This window comes from Cataglyphis hispanica, chromosome 21 (genome assembly GCF_021464435.1).
Source record: "Cataglyphis hispanica isolate Lineage 1 chromosome 21, ULB_Chis1_1.0, whole genome shotgun sequence".
NCBI classification, from domain to species: Eukaryota; Metazoa; Arthropoda; class Insecta; order Hymenoptera; family Formicidae; genus Cataglyphis; species Cataglyphis hispanica.
In genome coordinates this window covers 267,405-286,554 of record NC_065974.1, presented here as the reverse complement: position 1 = coordinate 286,554, position 19,150 = coordinate 267,405, and the positions used below count along the sequence as shown (strand labels likewise).

At 32.2% G+C, this 19,150-nt stretch overlaps 3 protein-coding genes across 9 annotated transcripts; 1 reads left to right on the top strand and 2 right to left on the bottom strand.

Moving 5' to 3' along the window:
- Positions 1–46: 46 nt before the first annotated feature.
- Positions 47–1,857, bottom strand: LOC126857409 (protein D2-like). Its single transcript, XM_050606800.1, has 5 exons — positions 1,751–1,857; positions 1,496–1,605; positions 1,098–1,218; positions 475–688; positions 47–394 (listed from the first exon to the last, which is right to left on the bottom strand). The coding sequence occupies exons 1-5, from the start codon at positions 1,767–1,769 to the stop codon at positions 256–258; spliced, it is 603 nt and encodes a 200-aa protein (XP_050462757.1). The 5' UTR covers positions 1,770–1,857; the 3' UTR covers positions 47–255.
- Positions 1,858–2,582: 725 nt separating this feature from the next.
- On the bottom strand, positions 2,583–4,450 carry LOC126857411 (protein D2-like). Of its 4 annotated transcripts, none has more exons than XM_050606809.1 (3): positions 4,308–4,450; positions 3,483–3,725; positions 2,583–3,028 (listed from the first exon to the last, which is right to left on the bottom strand). In XM_050606809.1, exons 2-3 carry the CDS (start codon positions 3,676–3,678, stop codon positions 2,676–2,678), a joined length of 549 nt encoding a protein of 182 aa, XP_050462766.1. In that variant the 5' UTR covers positions 3,679–3,725; positions 4,308–4,450; the 3' UTR covers positions 2,583–2,675. The 4 variants fall into 4 exon arrangements, with proteins under 4 accessions (XP_050462766.1, XP_050462765.1, XP_050462764.1 ...); XM_050606808.1 differs by having other exon boundaries at positions 4,246–4,335; XM_050606807.1 differs by lacking the exon at positions 4,308–4,450 and adding an exon at positions 4,207–4,297.
- LOC126857410 (regulator of G-protein signaling loco) lies at positions 3,993–18,791 on the top strand. 4 transcript variants are annotated; one of them, XM_050606802.1, is made up of 16 exons: positions 3,993–4,127; positions 5,383–6,625; positions 6,745–7,356; positions 7,723–7,843; positions 8,257–8,669; positions 12,634–12,744; positions 12,843–13,067; positions 13,407–13,627; positions 13,717–13,909; positions 14,723–14,932; positions 15,318–15,591; positions 16,007–16,155; positions 16,250–16,333; positions 16,419–16,566; positions 16,797–16,888; positions 17,059–18,791. In XM_050606802.1, the coding sequence occupies exons 2-16, from the start codon at positions 5,984–5,986 to the stop codon at positions 17,515–17,517; spliced, it is 3,954 nt and encodes a 1,317-aa protein (XP_050462759.1). In that variant the 5' UTR covers positions 3,993–4,127; positions 5,383–5,983; the 3' UTR covers positions 17,518–18,791. The 4 variants fall into 4 exon arrangements, with proteins under 4 accessions (XP_050462759.1, XP_050462758.1, XP_050462762.1 ...); XM_050606801.1 differs by lacking the exon at positions 3,993–4,127 and adding an exon at positions 4,494–4,628; XM_050606805.1 differs by lacking the exon at positions 3,993–4,127 and adding an exon at positions 4,494–4,628 and having other exon boundaries at positions 17,040–17,185.
- The last annotated feature ends 359 nt before the right edge of the window (positions 18,792–19,150 follow it).

Genomic DNA, 19,150 nt, shown 5'->3' with positions numbered 1-19,150 from the left:
TATAAAGAACGTGCGCACTTCGTTTTTTGTGAAAATTAAATACATATTAACTATTATTAATTTATTATAGTTTTATGTTTTTTTCATTTTGAACAACGGCATAAATTTTATATGCTATTCTTATAATATAATCTTAAAAAATAGTAAAGAAATACTTTTTTTCTAAAAGTATTATTAGCAAGATTTAAAGTAATATATGAAATTTAAGTTTTTATATGCATTTATCTAAAGCTTAATATCATATATGTCTTTTGATTAAAGATTCAGACGCTTATGATAGAGAGGCACATTGTCATCGTACTCCGCTAGCATAAAATTACCAGCGATTGGACCTTCCAAGTTATATTTTTCTGCAAACTTCTTGATGGAAAATCTCTTTCGTTGACTTCCATCCCTATAATCAGAGAAAATAGAAGATGTATTATCAAATATCCAATCATATACGATGTGCAGTGCGATACAACGTTTATTCACCAAGTACTCAATCTTCTTTCGTCAAAGGTAATAGCACCCTGATTTTGTTTGTAAACGAGAAACACGTAGCGATGTTTTCCAGTATCTTTTGGCGGAGCAGGACCGACGTATTCTGCCAGAATTTCGCCTTTAGCTACATTTTCCTCTGGTATATTACCCACGAGCCAGTGTCGGAATTCTCGGTTGTATCCTCCCCTCCTCGGCACATCAGGATCTATGACATAGAATACATTCAAAATTTTACAAAAAAAAATGCTTACATATAAGAAATAATATTAAAACTAATCAAATTGAAATTATTTTTAATATTTCAAAATATTACATATATATTCGCTGTTACTAAATTTTTATATTTTTTATATTTGCATTGTTATTAAATTTACACGAGTCTTAACTTGATAATTAAAATTCCAGAGAATCTGCGCATCGCGAAATAGTGACGTAGAGAGAAAACTGGTTTCCGAGACGGTGAAAGTTGTACTGGTCGAGGATAGCGCATTTGACTATCTCGTGATTTATATAGCGGAAAACATACGTCACAAATATCGAGGAAAAACTTACTTGCATTCGTAACATATTTGTAGAATCAATTACATAATTCAAATGATTTATACAAATCTCACCTGTCATAACGAGTGTGTACAAAACCCCGCCCTCGTGTTTATAATGTATTTCAGGTATCTCATGAGTTTTAGTTGGTGTCAGCTCGGTTCCCAAATCGACCACCTTATCGCCGTATTTTACCTGAATAATGGAAAATCATTTGCTAAATAATTCTGCGATACAATCGCCATCGATTCCTCTTAGATTTTTCCTTGCCTGTTGCCTTTGAATGTTGTTATATAAATTTTAATCTGGAAATCTCATCTTTCAGATAAATGTTGTGAAAATGCATTATTAAACTTAACAATTAGTAAAAGTTTTAGCTACTTAAAAATTACGAAAAACTCGGCAAAATAAAATTAAAAATCTTTAAAATTAACTTTTTACGAATATTTGTATATTTTCAGCAAATACATACCTCGATCTTTTCGATTGGTGCTTTATCTATAATATCAGGCTCAATTTTCGCTTTTTTAAATTCCGATTCTACATCGGCTAATGAGAAACCAATAGCATAGAGAAGAATTCCTAAATTATCATGAAAAAAAATTAAAAAGTTAAACAATTTATCACCAAGTAAAAATTTTTGCATTGAAACGGACATTCGTGTATGTGTTTTTTTTACACAATTAATGTATAAAATAACAATAAGCAAAACAAAGACACAACGAACCTGATATTAAATACTTCATTCTTGAACACTGTTTTCAGGAAGATATAACGATTATTAATGAGAGAATTCGTAAGAGATAGGTTTTAAACATGTATCCCCACCAGCTTAATCGTCAGAAGGCCAATCCTGCTGGCCTTTCTTCAACATATATAACTATCATTGAGTAAAGAAGAAAAATTCTTTACTCAATAATAACTATATCCAGACAACATAATATTGTCTTAAAAACGTCTTAAAATTGCTAAAATGTCTTTTAGATATTTTCAAGATGTCTTATGTATTGATTTTCAACGTCTTTTAAGACATGTCCTAAAAATGTTTAAGACATATATATGCCTTTAAAACTTAATTTTTTTATGTATTTAAGACATATTATTTTTCAAATGAGATCAAAATGATTGTAGTCTCATAAATTTTGAGATAGTCGGTTTCAAATGTAACGAAACACTCGCTTACAAAATAATATAATCTGTTGCAAAGGACGCAGAAGTTTTTTCTCTCTTTTTAGTAGAATCAAAACTAATTTTTATAACATTAACGTTAGTATACAAACTTTTAATTAAATAATTTAATTTATCAATTTTTTTTTTTTGATATTTTATTGTTTTATATTTTTAAGGTAATTTACAATATACTACTTATAAAAGAAAATATTAAGGAACGTCGAAAATATCATGTGCGTTGATAATTTTTTATTTCATATAGTAATATCAAGTTTATTATCAGTTTTGAATAATTTGTATGAAAACTATGTGCAAATTTTATTTAAAGTATATTTATAGATAAAAAATTTACATGTTACTTTATTAATTAAAAAAAAAAATCAACAATATGCTGAAAAAAATGCTTAATATGTATTTATTCAACAGTTTGTTGTACAGTATGTTTACATATGTTTCATTGCGTTGTTTCAAACTGTATAAATTTAACCCTCGAGTTGTTTATAAAGAATAGGCACATAATCGTCGAACTCTGCCTGATACATGTTACCAGCAATCGGGTTACCAAGCTTATATTTAGCGGCAAATTTTTTAATAGAGAACTTGCCGCGGTTGTCACCGCTTCGATTGGTTAAACGCTTCTCATTAAAGGTGAGTTTGCCAGGTTGTTTGTACAACAGGAACACATATCGATGAAGACCTGTACCTTTCGGAGGTCCGGAACCGATGTACTGGGACAGAACATCTCCTTTAGAAACATCTGATCCAGGGATATTGCCTACCAACCAATGATGCCATTCACGAAATTTGGGATTCTGTCTGCTCGGAGCATCAGGATCTGTTTAAATGTTAAAATAGAATATGAAACATAAATATTTATATATGTATAACAATTAGTCGAATTGGATTTTTAAAACATTCAGAGTGAAATAAGCTTATAATTTATTATTTTAGATATGATTGCATATTCAATTGCAAGAAAAATATAAAGCCAAATTTTTATCAGAATAATTTGCTCTTTTTTTCCATAATTTCCTTTTTAGAACAATATTATAAATATATTTACTATCTAAAATTATTATAATTTATAGAAAAAGAAATCAAAATTAAAATATTGACAGATTTTTAAATGCAATATAAATATAAAAAAAAGATAAAACACAAGTTCAGTACAGCTTACATTGCAATTCGAGTAATATATAATTTTAATGTTGAAAAAAATCTTATGGATTGCATACATTTTCGCTCTGAAATGTTTAATTACAAATCGATATGATAACATTTTTATTCACCAGTCATGCACAAAGTATAAAATAAATTCGCATCTCCTTTCCATTCAACAGTAGGCTGATCCTTGACTTGAGTCGGAGTGAGCACTTTGCCGATTTCAACAGTGATATTATTGGGATAGGTGACATTCAGCACATCTGCGGGCACCTTATCCACTACATCTGGTATAACCCCGTGTGTCTGTAAAGCCTGAGCCATGGATGACAGTAAGCGTGTTCCTGTTTGCGATATTACTGCTGAAACTCCTACAAACAAGATATTGAATTCATTACTACGCTAGCTTTAGATGAGATAAGAAGATAATGAGAATATCAAGGATACAATATTTGGTGATACAATGCACTTAACACATAACATTTGGCAATTTTTCGAAACGGTCGTTATAATGTGGCATATATAACGCTTCACTGTGCCATCAAGTATTAGAAAATGGAATGAGGTCGATTCGCCGGTAAAAAAAAAACAATGAATGAAATCGAAAGAGCACTCCCGTGTCATTTAATACCCAGACAGTAGATCGCAACGAACAGCGCGATTCTGTGACGCAGCAACATTTCGCCGAGAAACGAGCGGCTCGACCAGACGATTCACGAGCGAATGACAGGATTTTTCATGACCCGGATCAACCTGACCGTAAAATGACGTTGGTGGGTATGCACGTAATATATATATATATGTGTACATGTAATTGCGAGAAAATATAATTTCCGAGAAATTTATTATTACTTGCGACAAGAAGGGACATGACAGAGTATATACACTTGCCGGGTATACGTGAATGTACAGAGGACGAATAAGAGGATGGGAACGCACTGCATTTCGCTTACCCCACTCGTCGTTTACACACGGCCGATAATGACAATTATCAGCCTATCTGTTATGTAACTAATATGTATAAGACCGGTGATTTTCTGATCGGTTTTACGTGATTCTCACTCTTGACTCTTGTGACGAACATATATGACATATATACAAAAGTCGAATAATGACTCTTCCTATGCACGCAATGCACGGTAAATAGGAGGGAAACAGCGATGGAATTGTTGATAGTGTTAAATTATGCCCGGTCGCATTGATCGCATTGAGTATCGTAAACAGCGGAATATCAAGCGAAAAAATAAAAGAAATCTTTTCCGGCTGCCGAATATGTGAGTTTTTCGTCCGTGAATGAGAACATGATCCACAAATCTGCACAAACTTGAAACAAGTTTTACAACGTAAAGAAAAATTGTAGAAAAAAAAGAAGTGTATATTTTATTGGTTCGGACATACGAATTATATACAAGAAAATGTTCGTAAATAATTATCTTTATGGAAATACAATTACATTTGGACGTTCGAGAGGTTTTTTGAAAAATTCGTGATTCAAATAAGGAAGAAAATTTCTGGCAATGTTTCAGAAGAGAAAATGAATTACATCTTTTATCTTTTTCTTTTTTTATATAATTTCGAGTAGTTTAATAGAATTTAAATTTGAAGCAGTGTTAAGAAAACAATAATTTTATTGATGATTGTGAGAGAAAAATAAAGAAGCTGTATAGAGTACCCAGTAAACATCATTTGTTGCAGCAATATAACATGGAAGTAATAAATAATACAACACAATTAAGTTATTTGTATGTTATATAACTGCAATATATCATGAGGATAACAATGAAATATTACATTTTGTTATTACATCGAACATAACTGCAATGTAACATTGTTACTTTTATGATATATAACATTTTTCATATACATTATAGAGTTGTTATATAACATGATTATTTAAAAAATATGAAATATTATAATAAGTTCAACAATGTTCAATAAACTATAAATTAATTTGCGATTTATTAATTACTCTATTAAAAAGTATGAATATAATAATAATAATAATAATAATAGCTTTTCACATTTCAGAAATGCGCAACTAAAAAATTAATTTTAAAATTGGCAAACGTAATTGCCGATAAACGGTAATGTACAGAACTTTCTTGCCGACTCAGTCAATCATTACGGATTGGGAGTACTGATGACAGCGCGCTCTGCGATATGATTACTCCAACAGCCTTGAGCCACCTCGAGCTAAGCATACCTGCCTGCCACACGGAACACGGAAGGTCGATCACCTTTTCTAGCCTCGTCGATCGCAGGAATTCCAAAACATTTGATCTCAGAGTTACTAATTACAAAGTTTGGGAGACGAGTGAAGCGGCGTTTGTAATTTTTGGAGATCCCGATTTGTTAATGACGCTTCGATCAAGCTTCACGTATGTCAAATTCAAGATAATCTACGAATGATTGGAAAAGGTGGGCGTATCTGTTCGAAAATAATTCGGAGTGACAGTCGTCTGGCGGTGGCGAGATCCGCGTTATCGCGGATGATGCACGCTGTAAACGCTTAGGGAAACGAATTATGGAGTCGGGGAATCGCCGCGCGCTCTTCGGCAAAGGCGGTGAAAGCGCGCGCGTTTCCTCGGGGATCCCTCATCCCTCTTGACGTGACACCTGGCGTTCAAACATGCACCAGAACAGACGTAAAAAGAAGCGAGTGAATTACGGTGTCAGAGCGGTCGAGGTGATCCGCGGCGCGAAGGGCTTCGGCTTCACGATCTCGGGTCAACAGCCATGCATCCTGAGCTGCATCGTGCAGGGCAGCCCAGCGGAGGGAGCCGGTCTGCGGGCCGGCGATTATCTGGTCGCCGTGAATGGCCACAACGTTAGCAAGGTGCCGCACGACGATGTAGTACAGTTGATTGGAAACTCCAAGGGAGTGCTACGATTGCAGATTGCTGAGAATTATTACTCCGATTCGGACGAGGAAGGTTTGGCCACTGTAAGATCGAAACCCAAGTATGCCCATAAGCCACGAGTTGCTAATGCAAGTGCCTTACAGCTGCAATGTAGAGCAGCGAAAGTAGTTAGAGACCTGCAGAGCGGGGCTATGTTTCACGCACCTCTTGGCAGCGTGGCATCTGATAGTAAAGATCAATACAATTATTCCGTCCTGCATTATCGTTGGAATATGACGAGTCCGCTTCCACCACCGCCGCCTCCAGTGTCTCATAAACGTGACACCGAAAAGATTGTGCATAGAACAGTTGTTGGTTATCTCGGTACTATTGATATACCAAATCAGTTGCACCCATCTTGTATGATGCAGGTATGTTTTCTTTAAATATTCTTTAGTCTTCATTTTTCAATTTATCAACTTATATTTTTAATTAGTTATAAGTTTAATCAAACAGCTTAATGCTAAAATATAATGTATTATTGTTGCAGGTTTTGAGAAAATGCATCAAAAGACTGAAAGCGGAAAAGCGAAATCCAACTACTGTTCTTCTCACTATTCACGTTGCCAATATTAAACTCACCAATTCGGAAAATCGCGTTATTGCCGAATACCCCTCGTATCGAATAATATTTTGTAATTCCTTTTCCGAGCAAGACAAGCAGTATTTTGGAATATTAACAAAATCTATGAAGAACACGGATGACATTGTCTCGAATTCGTGTCACGTCTTCACTATTTATTATAAATTGATCGATCATGAAGTGCATTCCAGTGCGTGCAATGTGTTTGGATTTACTTGTACAAAATCATCAGAGTTAAATGTTTGTCAAGAATTTCCTGACAGTTGTACGAGTCTTATCGGTGCCATACAGACATTGTATATATCTGATTGTACGAATGGAGAGAATCCGTATAATGAAGCGCGCATACGACTGGACGCTGCTTCTCCTCAACCGAGCAACGTTAGTACGTCGACTGCTCATTCAAGCAATAGTGATTCCGGAATTGGTTTTAAAGATGATTATGGCAGCTGTTCGGGTCAAAACATGGTAAATGACTGCGAACGAAGAAGGCAACACCCTTCCAATGTGCAATATAAGGTATTTTCTTTTAATTATATTATTATTCTGTAAATGCTATTTTTCATATCTAAATGCTGTATATACATTCCATGCATTTAATTACGAACATTAGAAGGAGACAAATGTGTATGTAGAAATAAATCTAGCACAAAGCATTTTGAAATTTTTCATATACTTATTTTAAAAATCCTTTCAATAACTTATAAAAATTTAATTTATTCTGTTTTTTCATATTTCTTAATTTATTTAGTATGCATATTTGAAATAGTCTATATTTCACAGACACAAAATGTTAGAAGCCATTTATCATTTTTGCTCATCTCAGTTCTACGATAAGATATACCATGATTTATATTCTAGCTCACAGATAACTCTTATTTCCAGAATATAAACGCGCGATCGTCCAGAGAATCTGCGAATGAGGCTGCTGAGCACCGTTTGACAGTTCGCGCAATCTCGGAACCTAAGTGGAGTAAAGAATCAAAATTCATCGATTTTTCTAAAGGTAATAATTAATATGATATTTCGAAATTGCCATAATATGCATTTTTTTCCTATTTTTAAGTCTATTTTTAAACAGTCTTTTTTTACTTTTTTTCTTTTGGGCTTTTCTTACTCAAATAATGCATTTCTAAACGTCTCTTAATATTTAAATTTATATACATACATACATACATACATACATACATACATATATATATATATATATATATATATATATATATATATATATATATATATATTTATTTATTTATTTATTTATTTATTTATTTATTAGAATGACGGAATCTTAGAAATTGAATCTAGATCTTTCATAGAGCAATTGTTTTATACTGAACTACTCAGGCCTTATTTTTGGGCGGTTAAATAAGCGCGAGCTGCTGTAGTGGGGAAACTTACGAAATATACTTTTCATAGGGATGCGACATGTAGCGGGGAGTGGGGAGGGCACGACCACCACCTGCGCTGGAACATCTGCCCCTATCGTGGCGACCCATAGCGCATTGGCCAGTACGTCCGTTGGATCTCTCGCGTCGGTTTGCACCACGGCGTTGCTCGACGGAATTGAGGACGCTGCGGAATCGTCTAAAGCAGCATCGACAGCGAAACTAAAGCGTCTCATGGACACTACGAATAAACTCAGTCCGAAAGTATACTGCGGCCAGGTCACGAAATCACTAGTGCATAGCTTGGAGGATATCAATTCTAGTATGGAATACGCGCGACCGCCCTTCTGTCATTCGTATTCCAGCAAATCTGACAAACCTCGTCCATGGGGAAGCCTACAGGAGATACGGAATTTCGGAAGCAACGTTTCGGGCGATTGCATAGTGAGTTCTTTTAATTTATTTTTTTTAGATTTTAAAAGAAACTTTATATTTGCTCTTTGCCAATTCACACAAATTTGATATACACTAATAATGATAATTTCGATAGATTTCTAAAGTTGTGCCATAATTATTCAGGCTTTTTATGGCTACGAGTTAATTAATTTTTATCGTTGAAAACATTTTTGCAGATGACATAATACAGATGTCCTAAGATTTCTTAATTCAGATATTTTATGTTCCGGATAGATAAAAGACGAGAAGCATTTATGCGATTGAATACTTGGGCATTTTTGAAATGCATTTATCATATTTTACTTTTAAATCTTACAATTTATTAGAAAATTTATTGTAATTATTTATGCTGCGTTTTTGCAAGAATAACAAAGTATTATCAATTTTATATTTGTATTACTAAATATTCTTTTTAGAAAAACAAATTATTCTATATAGATAATATATCTTTATAGATCTCTATAATAATTTTAATATTATTGTTATGCATTTTATTTAAACTATCGAAGCGGTATTGTATTCTTTCACATTGATTAGCGGAACACATACGATATGGCCAATTATATATTTTTTTTATTCTATGGTTTTTACAATTTTTAATTACGTATTGAGATATAGTATAGATTACACGATATCAAAATCGGTGTACTAGTAACGATTAATGTCTCGGATGTCAAATTTGTTGTCGCTTCCGAACGATTTCCGGTTCCTCTCGTGTACTCGTTATTCAAGCTACGTCATCCCGTTTCCTGCTTCTGATTTGCGCTCGTACCCTGATATATACAGGCAAGGGTTAAGCAAAAACGAAACAATCAGAAAACTAGGTCTGCGCGAACCAGGTTCCCGCGTTTTAATTACGACACATATGCGCTCGCAAACGCTTACTTTATTTGGTATCTATTGCTTTTCTAGGAGAATGTACATGGGGATTACAACAAACTCGCGGTATGCAACCGATTATGGTATCGAATCATCGAATTTGTGCAATACAAGTTCATCAAGAATTGTACAGAATATTTCGATGATCAAGCATTTTCTTTCTTCCGTGATTTCTCAAGAAATTTCAAACAAATATATTGTAAGAAAAATAATTGGAATTAATAATAAGAAAAATTATTGGATTAATTATATTATAAATAATTAGAAATTGACTGATCTCTTTGAACATTATATATCTTTATTACGATCTAAAATTGAAATTTTTTTTCTATTTAATCGAAAAATAAAATCAGAAACTAGAGATTCACGATAATTTGTTTTAATGTTCGATGATTTCGAAAAATTGGTAAGATTATTTATTTTATTATTTTCTCGAAAACACACAGCAACGAGCCACAAAACATTACCATTCTTAGATTCGTATAATAGCACAATTTAACATAATTGAATTGAATCAGAGTGAAACTTTTGCTTAAATCTTTCGCTGGCACAGAGTTGAAAATAGCTTCTAACAACTGTGCTGTAACGAGCGCCTAAAGTAACAATAAAAAGAATGCTCTCGAGGTTGATGCACCACATATACGGTTAGGTGCATGAATAGATCTTACGATGATAGATGCAGGATCGGTGCATAAAGGATATTCACGCCTTATTGTTAGAATTTAAGATCTTTTCTGTCGTACTTTATCCGTCATAGACAATTCTTCTTAAGCGTGCTGCATCAACAACAAAAAAATGAAATTATTCCTTATTACTGAATTATAATTTTTACGTAATCGAATTTCATGGATAGTTTATATAAGATAAATTAGCTTGATTCATTAATTCCATTATTGCCGGAGAATCTACAATGTATCGTTTTATTTATCTGAGATGAAAGTTTCAAGATTATATAACTTTAAATTATGTTATTTTTAATCATGCAGATGTGTAAGGCAAAGTTACATTTATTTCATATATCATTATACATCATAAAGATATTTTCCTTTGTTATATATCGACCCTCAAGTTTTAATCATATATTTTTTCACATGATCCTTAGGTACATAGCTCGCTTAAAATCATCAATGTTCTACATTAACGAATGCTTGTGTTTGGTTTTCTGCATGCGGCCCTGCATAGATGTTTAAAAGGAGGTTGAGAGAAGAACTCAGGGGAGACAGAGAGGGAAAGGCCGGAACGCGGACCCGTGTTAGTAGTGGTAGCGGTGAGAGCGGAAGAGACGAGGGACGAGTGGGGTCGGGACGATGAGAATGAATCAGTCGTGAGCAACGAGAGGTGAAGGGGAAGGGAAGTCGGGCCTTGTTCGAGCATCCATAAAGTAGCCTAGCCTCGGCGTTTCATCGAGACGAACGCGGTAGTAATCGTGTGGCAGGCGGTACGTGTGGTTGCATCATGTTCTCGATGATCACGTCGTTTGGGACCCGTTGACGTCGTCGTCGTCAGTTCATGTAGTGTCACGTCACGTCACGTCGTCTGTCAGATCGCGTTGGGCGGAGCCCTCGTTATTATACGAGCGGATTGCCATTTTAATTCTCGTCTCGTCTTTTATCTATTTGCCAAAGTACGCAATCGCTATCGTTATTCATCATACACGTACGATTCTTGATTCAAGTTAATAAATGACCCTTGTTGCACGCTTCTGTGAAAGCGCGTGGTCTGCGAGCGTGACATGGAAGCGTTGGCTAAATCGGTACGTAAAAGAAAAGAAAAAAAAAAACATATTTATTCGGAACGTTCATATCACTACTGCTGATGCCGCTGATAATGTCAATGACTCATTGTTCAACGAATTTTAATGAATTTGGGGCAAATTCGTGCTTAGGGAAAATGTCATCATATCATAATGTTTTGTGTGTTAAATATTTTTAATTGATGCGGAATTCTAGAAGAAAAAGATTTCATCGTGCACAAATAAAAATCGCATTTAAGATAAATGCATTTACGCAGGATATCCTTCTATCACATTAAATTTGAGAGACATCCTATATATCAGGTGATTAAGTAATAAAGTGAGCAGAGGAGAGGTCGATGTATAAACCAATATTGTACCTACCTCTCGATGAACGATTTATTTTTATAGCCGTCGAAATAACGGAATAAAATCATTGACTGTAAAGAGTGCGATAATTACCTTCCTCTAATTAAGACATGATTAAAAGCTGACTTGCCGATCATGCACGTTTTTTTTTTTTTCAACAATGAATGAATGCGCTGACGCGAGACGTTTCCTTAATTATTGATAATTATGAGCTTTTGGCTCGTGAGTTCATAACTCGCGACAACTCATGCTTGTCTTCGTTTAAGTCACATTCTTTAGATGCGCGAACATCTTTATTTTTCCCTTCTCGAGTCGACGGAAATATACGGCTCTTTCACGCATAATTATTACTATTTGTTCTAAAAATCAATATCTCGATGTCACTTAATTGATCTTGCAGTTATGCGATAATATCAATTGAAAGAAAAATTGTACGTGGCAAGCAGAAAATGCACATTAGTCCTGGATATGGGAAAATATGGGGATGGGAAAACGGAACATGCGAAATGAACGATGTAAGAAAGCGTTTTCTCATAGCGCGCACCTGTTACTTGTATACGCGGCAGGTGCTAAATTATGTTTGCGAAGATTCCAACTCGGGATGCGCGTGAGGAATAAAAATGTTGGGATTTCTCTAGATTTCGTTAAAATCTACGCAAAAAAAATTTTATGGACAGGCGGAGTCAGATATAACAGGGATACAACAGAGATTGTGCATAAATAATGTATAAAGAGCATAATAAAAATAATAATAATGCAGATGACAAGAGATGCGAAAGTTTTTCGATAAAATATTTAACTTATTATTAAGTTTGTAATATTAAGTTTTTTATTAATTAAATTTTTACTAATAAGATTTAAAAATAAAATTGTATCTATAGTGATGATTTATGGAAACAGTGTTTTTATATGATGATTTAATTTACTTCTCAATTTTGTTTCCTTAATCGAATATGTATCAATTTGTTGCAGTATGGTAGTACAGAATCCTGTGACAAGAACAATGATTGCAAAGGAGTACACACGTGGGCAAATGGATTTGAAAAGCTGCTGGAAGATCCAAAAGGCTTGCAAACATTTGCAGTAAGTTTACAGTCTCTTTCATTAAATATTTTATATTTATTATACATATACGCACGTGTATTTTGATATTATACCAAGTGCAATTGTTCTTATTCAAGGAGTTTCTCAAGAAGGAGTTTAGTCATGAAAATATATATTTTTGGGCTGCTTGTGAAAGATACAAAGATACTAAAGACGCTGGTATGCGCCGTCGATTAGCCTGTCAGATATATCAGCGTCATTTATCGAATACAGCTGCCGAGCCAGTAAACGTCGATAGTCATGCATCAGGACAAATTACTCAAGAATTGCTCGATGAAGCACCCGCGGATTTATTTTTGCAGGTATATATTCTGGATACCCATTCAAAGTTATTTTTTTATTTTTTTTTTTTTATAAAAAAGGACAGCAAACATAAAACATAATCATAAAAATAATCTAATGTTTTTGTTAGAAATGAATTAAATATTATAACTTTTTCTCTTTCTTGCTCCAATGATTACATGTATGTATAAGTTTTGAAGGATTTAATTCTAACAAAAGCATCAATTATTAAATTTTATCATCCCATATACAATGCTTCTTTTATATTTATTGATCATGTAATAATATGTGAATATATATTTTATTATTCTTTTTTAATAAATAACTGTTAACTCTTAATCAATGTATTGCTGTCTTAGGCTCAGAAACAAGTATTCAACCTAATGAAGTTTGACAGTTACCCAAGATTCTTACGATCGGAACTTTACCGTGCATGCTTGGAAGCAGGGAGTGCTATAGTTGATACAGAAGACTGTGATCTACATCTTACAAATTCACCCAGTGTAAAATTGAAAAAGAGTCATTCCGATGCAGAGGATCGTTGCCGAAAATCGATTCTTCCCTGGAATAGGAAAAACAGGTGAATTGTTTGTAATAGAATGTCTCTATTGAAAAAAATCACACTTTACTTGTGGAATGCAATTTAATTTATTTTATGCTTATCTTTAGATCTAAATCGAAGGATCGTGGTGAATCTGAGTACAACAAAGTCCCTAGTCGAAGTGAGACCATATATAAAAGTTTTACAACCATCAAGAGAGACACGGAAGGTAACAATAATGAAGACAGTGTGTCGATCTCCAGTAGTCGGTCATCATTAGCGTCATGGGATTTGGCATTACGGCAGTCGTTTAACAAACATGTAAGTATTTTGTTGCAACCAACGTAGCATCCCAATAATTGTTTTTAATGAATATGAGATAATTATTTGCATATGTTGATGATGAGATTGTCACTTCTTCTAACTATTGAATATAAAAATTCGAATTATGGGATGTAAATGCTAATACTTTAACTTGAAGAAAATTTAAGTATTCAAGTGTAACTTTTTTAGTAAAGATTTTGAGTTATATTATAAGTTATGTTAAAACGAGTGTGTTGTGTGTATGTTTATTTTTGGTAGAGAATGTATTTGATAACTTATGTACATTTTGAGAAAATGATTATTATTATTCTTACATAAAAATGAGGTGAAAGAGAGTAGAAGTTGCATATTAATTTTTCCACCAACTAAGATATATTAACTGTCATAGAGTATATTTACACTGCTCTAATTTTAGTTATTGTACTTTCACCTGGAATATTTAGGTGTACTGTATAAACATTTAATAATAAATTTGTTAGGAGAATAAAGTAAAAAAAGTCTAACATCAAAAATGAAAGTTATGATAAGCAACTCTTAAAATTTTACAATATATAGCGTTTTAGACAATACCTCATATTTTATAAATTTTGATATACAAGCTTGGATTGCTTTCCGTTCAAAATAATTTTACTTTAGACATTTTGGATTTTTATTTTTTAACGCGGCAAAATAAATCTAGCGTTGAAATATTGCGTGATTATTTATTGTGAAATAATATTGAGCTTATTTCTCGTGTCAAAGTCGCGAGTGACAGATTTTGAGGTGCACGCAAATGCACATGCGTAAGCGAATATGTGTGTTCACTTGTAGTCTCTATCCTCTTGCGATGGTCAAACAAACGAAAAGAGAGATGCTCGCAGCAAATGTACGGGATTGTGTCGAGTAATATTGCCCGATGGTTCCACTACAGTAGTGACAACTAGCCAAACCGAGAGCATTAAAGACGTGGTTACACGCCTCCTTGATAAGCGAGCTCTACGATATTCTAATTATGACGTTCTGATATTAGCAACAGATGAGGTTTGTGTTGCCTTCTATTTAATTGCAAGCTTCGAGAGATGCAACTTATCATATGCATAAATTTTTTGTGTTTTTGCAACGTTTATAATGCACATATGTAGTTTATTTGTTCGTGATTTTTTACATTAGCTTGCACAAGTTAAGTGTTGAACGCATAATGCATGAATCTTTATTATTTTGTTCATAATAATGTATAATTTGGGGGAAGAGACAGAAGTGTTGCGTTTTGTAATCACATTTGCATGCGTATTTAAATCAGGGATATAATACTTCATGTTACCCATAAATTAGAATTCATATTTTTAATCACCATTATAAATCATTGCATTATTGATGAATTATTTGCAATGATTATATAATTTATTATATTTTTTTTTGTTTGCAGATGGTAGACACGAAATGTTTTTCATCAGTATTAGCAGGCCAAGAGGTAGAGGTTGTTCTTACAAAAGTTCTAAAGGTAGAATTGCCTTCGCGAAGAATAATAAGCATTATCGCTCACAAGGGAAAAACTCTGAAAGAAGTATTGAGGCCTCTTCTAAATAAATATGGCTTCAATCTAGACTTAATTAGTATTTGGAATGAAGGTCATTGCGTGCCTATGGATATTATGGCCATTAACGCCCCTACGCGCCTTATTGTAGTGGCAAATGAAGAAGGTTAGTGTATTTAATAAAGATATTTAATTATTATATATATGAATAAGTTAAATATTATGTATATAAATTATTATATATATTAATATTTATTATTATATTTCTGAAAATAATATCTACATATACATATTAGCATATAATTAATTTTTTTAACTAATTTTTATGAAATATTACATATATTATTAAAAAAAATAATACATATATTAAATATGCATTAAAGTAAATACATTAATTAGTTATCAGAATAACAGAAAAAATAGTTGAAATTACAATATATATATATATATATATATATATATATATATATATATATATACATATATATACATATATACTTGAAATAATAATTTGTCACACTTTATTTTTTAATTAATAAAATGATAATTACATATTAATTTTAACATTGTTATTCATATAGATTTTCAACGAGAGTTACATACTGCCAAATATTTGGATGAAGTACCACATGTACAACCAACTTTAGATGAAATTACTAATAAAGTATTTGAAGAATTATTAGTTGGAAAAAGTAGAAATAAATATCAGTATAGCGAAGGATCATGCAAGGTAGGTAAAACAACATGAAATAAGAAAATACACAATTTTCTGTTATGTAACAGTTTATTTTTAATGTCACTTATTTTTTTTTATTTTTTTATAGTCCGACGATCAACGCTCCGAAGGATCTTCTATATTGTCTAGTAAATTCTTTCTTCGAGATTCGACAATTCACGGAAAGAAGAAGGTAAATTTAGATTCGATATTTCCAAATAAAAATTCAGTGGTTTATGGCATACAAGTAACTTATTTTTATGTTTTTTATGATTAAGATAAAATCTAAGTACTGTAATACAACTGAGAAAAGTAATACAAATGATTGTGTACATGAGGGAGCGCCCGTTAAATCCCATCCTCCGCTTATCGCAAAGTGGCGTAATGGCGTAAAATTGCAACTACCAGGCAGATTCGACGGAGACGGTGAGATAATATATATTATTTTTATCTTTTTTTTTATATACTTTATGAGAAAAAATTATGATTGCAATTTCAAAGATTTTATTGAGTATATAATTATAAAAAGAGAAATATTTATAATATCAAAAATTACTATTTATATAAATTAAATATCAAAATATCGAAAGATGAAATTTTTTATTTATTAAGATGACAGAATTCTATTTTAACTATAACTGTCTTGTTTGTTATAGATTTATATGAAGGATTAAAAAGAGCGCAACGATCGAGATTAGAAGACCAGAGAGGGACAGAGATTAATTTCGAACTACCGGACTTCTTAAAGGTACAGTAACATGTGCGTTTTATATATATGTATAATATTTAATTTATATTTTAACGTATATTGAAATTTGATAGAGCAGTACAGAAGTTATGTGTGTACATAAGCTCTTAAAATCTCTATCTATATCATATATGCGTTTCGACTCTTAAAGCTATGAAATTACTGATCAGAACAAGGAGAATGGAAAACCGTCGGATTCTAACAAGATGCGAAGAACCCGAGTGGTGTCAGCCAATTGCGAGGGCACTACAAAGTTTTACGATTCTAGCGAGGATAAGCAAAGTAGCTGTAGTGCATACGACTATCCCATGCACGTGACGAATGGAGTTTTGAACGAACGATTCTCAGGCTTGGTTACAGAACCTTTGAGTAAGTGCCTTGACAACTCATTCACTCTAGATGGTGATAGAACATTGGTAGATGCAGATCAGACAATCATTGAGAATTGTACCAATTCCCAATTGAAGACTTCGTGCTCGGAAAGCTATGGTACCGATATATCTCGTGCGAAATTATCGAAACCTCCGCCGTTACCGCCGAAACCTAAAAATCTCGTCGTGAATGTGGTGAAAAGCGGATACATTATGTCTCCAAAAACTTTGCAAAGGCCTAATCATGTGATCGAATGAAGCAATCTGATTCAATATAAAGAGAAGAATATTTTTTAATTAACATAATGTTTAGTGTACATCGTTTTTTGTGTGATGCTACGATTTCGAATACGACATGGTAAGATACCTGAATAATATCTTTATTATGTTTATGAATTATTAGAAAAAATAATTCCCTACATAAAAGTGTTTACTGATCTGTGGACAAGAGATGTAGGGCTATTATGAAGTAATCGCATTTTCCTATTATATATTCAAATCCCATAATTTAGATTTTATCGCGAAAACTTTTTGCCCTGTTTGTGCCTTGACTTTAGAACGCTACCATACATAAATTTTATATGTATAATTTGTAATAACATATATCGATCTTTCAAGGATTTTTTATTTTATCATTTTTTACATGTATATACAAAATACTCATATATCGTTCATTTTACATTAATATTGCATTTAATATATGATTGTTTCATATTTCATTGATCTTTATTTTTAATTGATAAAAAATGAATAAAAGAATATGATTTTTTTTGTTATACATAACATTTATGTATCAATAGTAGTGATATGTATAGTGCTGAATAATGATATAGCGTTCTAGAGTTAAATTAGATAGTAAAACATATACACGATATATATATTTTATATTTTATATAAACAAAAAATTTTTACTATCAAATTGTCTCGACCAGAAAAAAAAGTAAAACAAGGAAAGTTGACGTGATAATAATTTATGCGCTTAGTAGATAAATATAAAAGAACAAATATTAATAAAAAAAAGATACATTCCAGAGGTGTGTAACAAATTAGAGAAAAGAAAACAATCTATTTTGCAGTATTTTAAATAACTTTATTAATTAAATATGTTTTGAAAACATTTTTGTTCTGTAGGATACAGTGAAGCATTTTGAATATTGAAATTTTTATCGTATAGACTATGTGGGACTTTATATTGTACATTTATCGAGTATTGATGTGTGCTGAGAAGAGCTTTAAATGTATAGCGATACTAAAACGTAAAAATTGATGTTAATCTCTTGAAATAACTTTGCTGTATTCTATAGTAATTTTGATACTATTGTACTTTACGCACACTTATGGATAAAAATGTGTGTACATTGCTTTATAACAATGAAAATATTCATTGTAGAGAGAATTATGTAAAGCAATTTTATTATGTATCGTGTATCGTATTGGTGGGGCACCTATCGTGACACATGCTAATATATTGTATTATTTGACTACCTGAGAGAATTAGACGAATTAATAAATTTTCTAAATTTTATAGAAAAGCCTCCTTTTATGCTTTGACTGCAAGATGTTGCGCCATCCTTAATCCATTTGCTGTTAAAGGTAAAAAACAAGCAATCTTCCTTATATTATCCTTTACATTTTCCACTAAGAATGAATATAATTGATTTTAATTTTTATATACAATTTATTGAAAAATATAAAATGTACTATAGAGCAAAAACAATATCAATATAAATCATAAATATTTTTCAACTAGATTGCATCAGAATGAAAGTTTTTAATCTTTTGCATTAGTTATTATAAATTAATTACGCTATATATAAAATTTTTATAGAAACGAAAATATTAATTTGGATTATTCCTATAAATGAAAAAGTATCCACTTGGGTAAGTGCAA

Bases quoted from the DNA above. Each gene is read 5' to 3' on its own strand.
- LOC126857410 (XM_050606802.1), top strand. From the start codon at position 5,984: ATGCACCAGAACAGACGTAAAAAGAAGCGAGTGAATTACGGTGTCAGA. The intron at 12,745-12,842 runs GTAAGTTTACAG...TTCTTATTCAAG, and splicing joins AAGGCTTGCAAACATTTGCA to GAGTTTCTCAAGAAGGAGTT. The intron at 14,933-15,317 runs GTTTGTGTTGCC...TTTTGTTTGCAG, and splicing joins TGATATTAGCAACAGATGAG to ATGGTAGACACGAAATGTTT.
- LOC126857411 (XM_050606806.1), bottom strand. From the start codon at position 4,034: ATGTTGCTGCGTCACAGAATCGCGCTGTTCGTTGCGATCTACTGTCTG. The intron at 3,726-3,985 runs GTATTAAATGAC...TCTTGTTTGTAG, and splicing joins CGTTGCGATCTACTGTCTGG to GAGTTTCAGCAGTAATATCG. The intron at 3,029-3,482 runs GTGAATAAAAAT...ACATTTAAACAG, and splicing joins TTATACTTTGTGCATGACTG to ATCCTGATGCTCCGAGCAGA.
- LOC126857409 (XM_050606800.1), bottom strand. The intron at 689-1,097 runs GTGAGATTTGTA...TCTATGTCATAG, and splicing joins GTACACACTCGTTATGACAG to ATCCTGATGTGCCGAGGAGG. The intron at 395-474 runs GTGAATAAACGT...CTCTGATTATAG, and splicing joins GAAAGAAGATTGAGTACTTG to GGATGGAAGTCAACGAAAGA.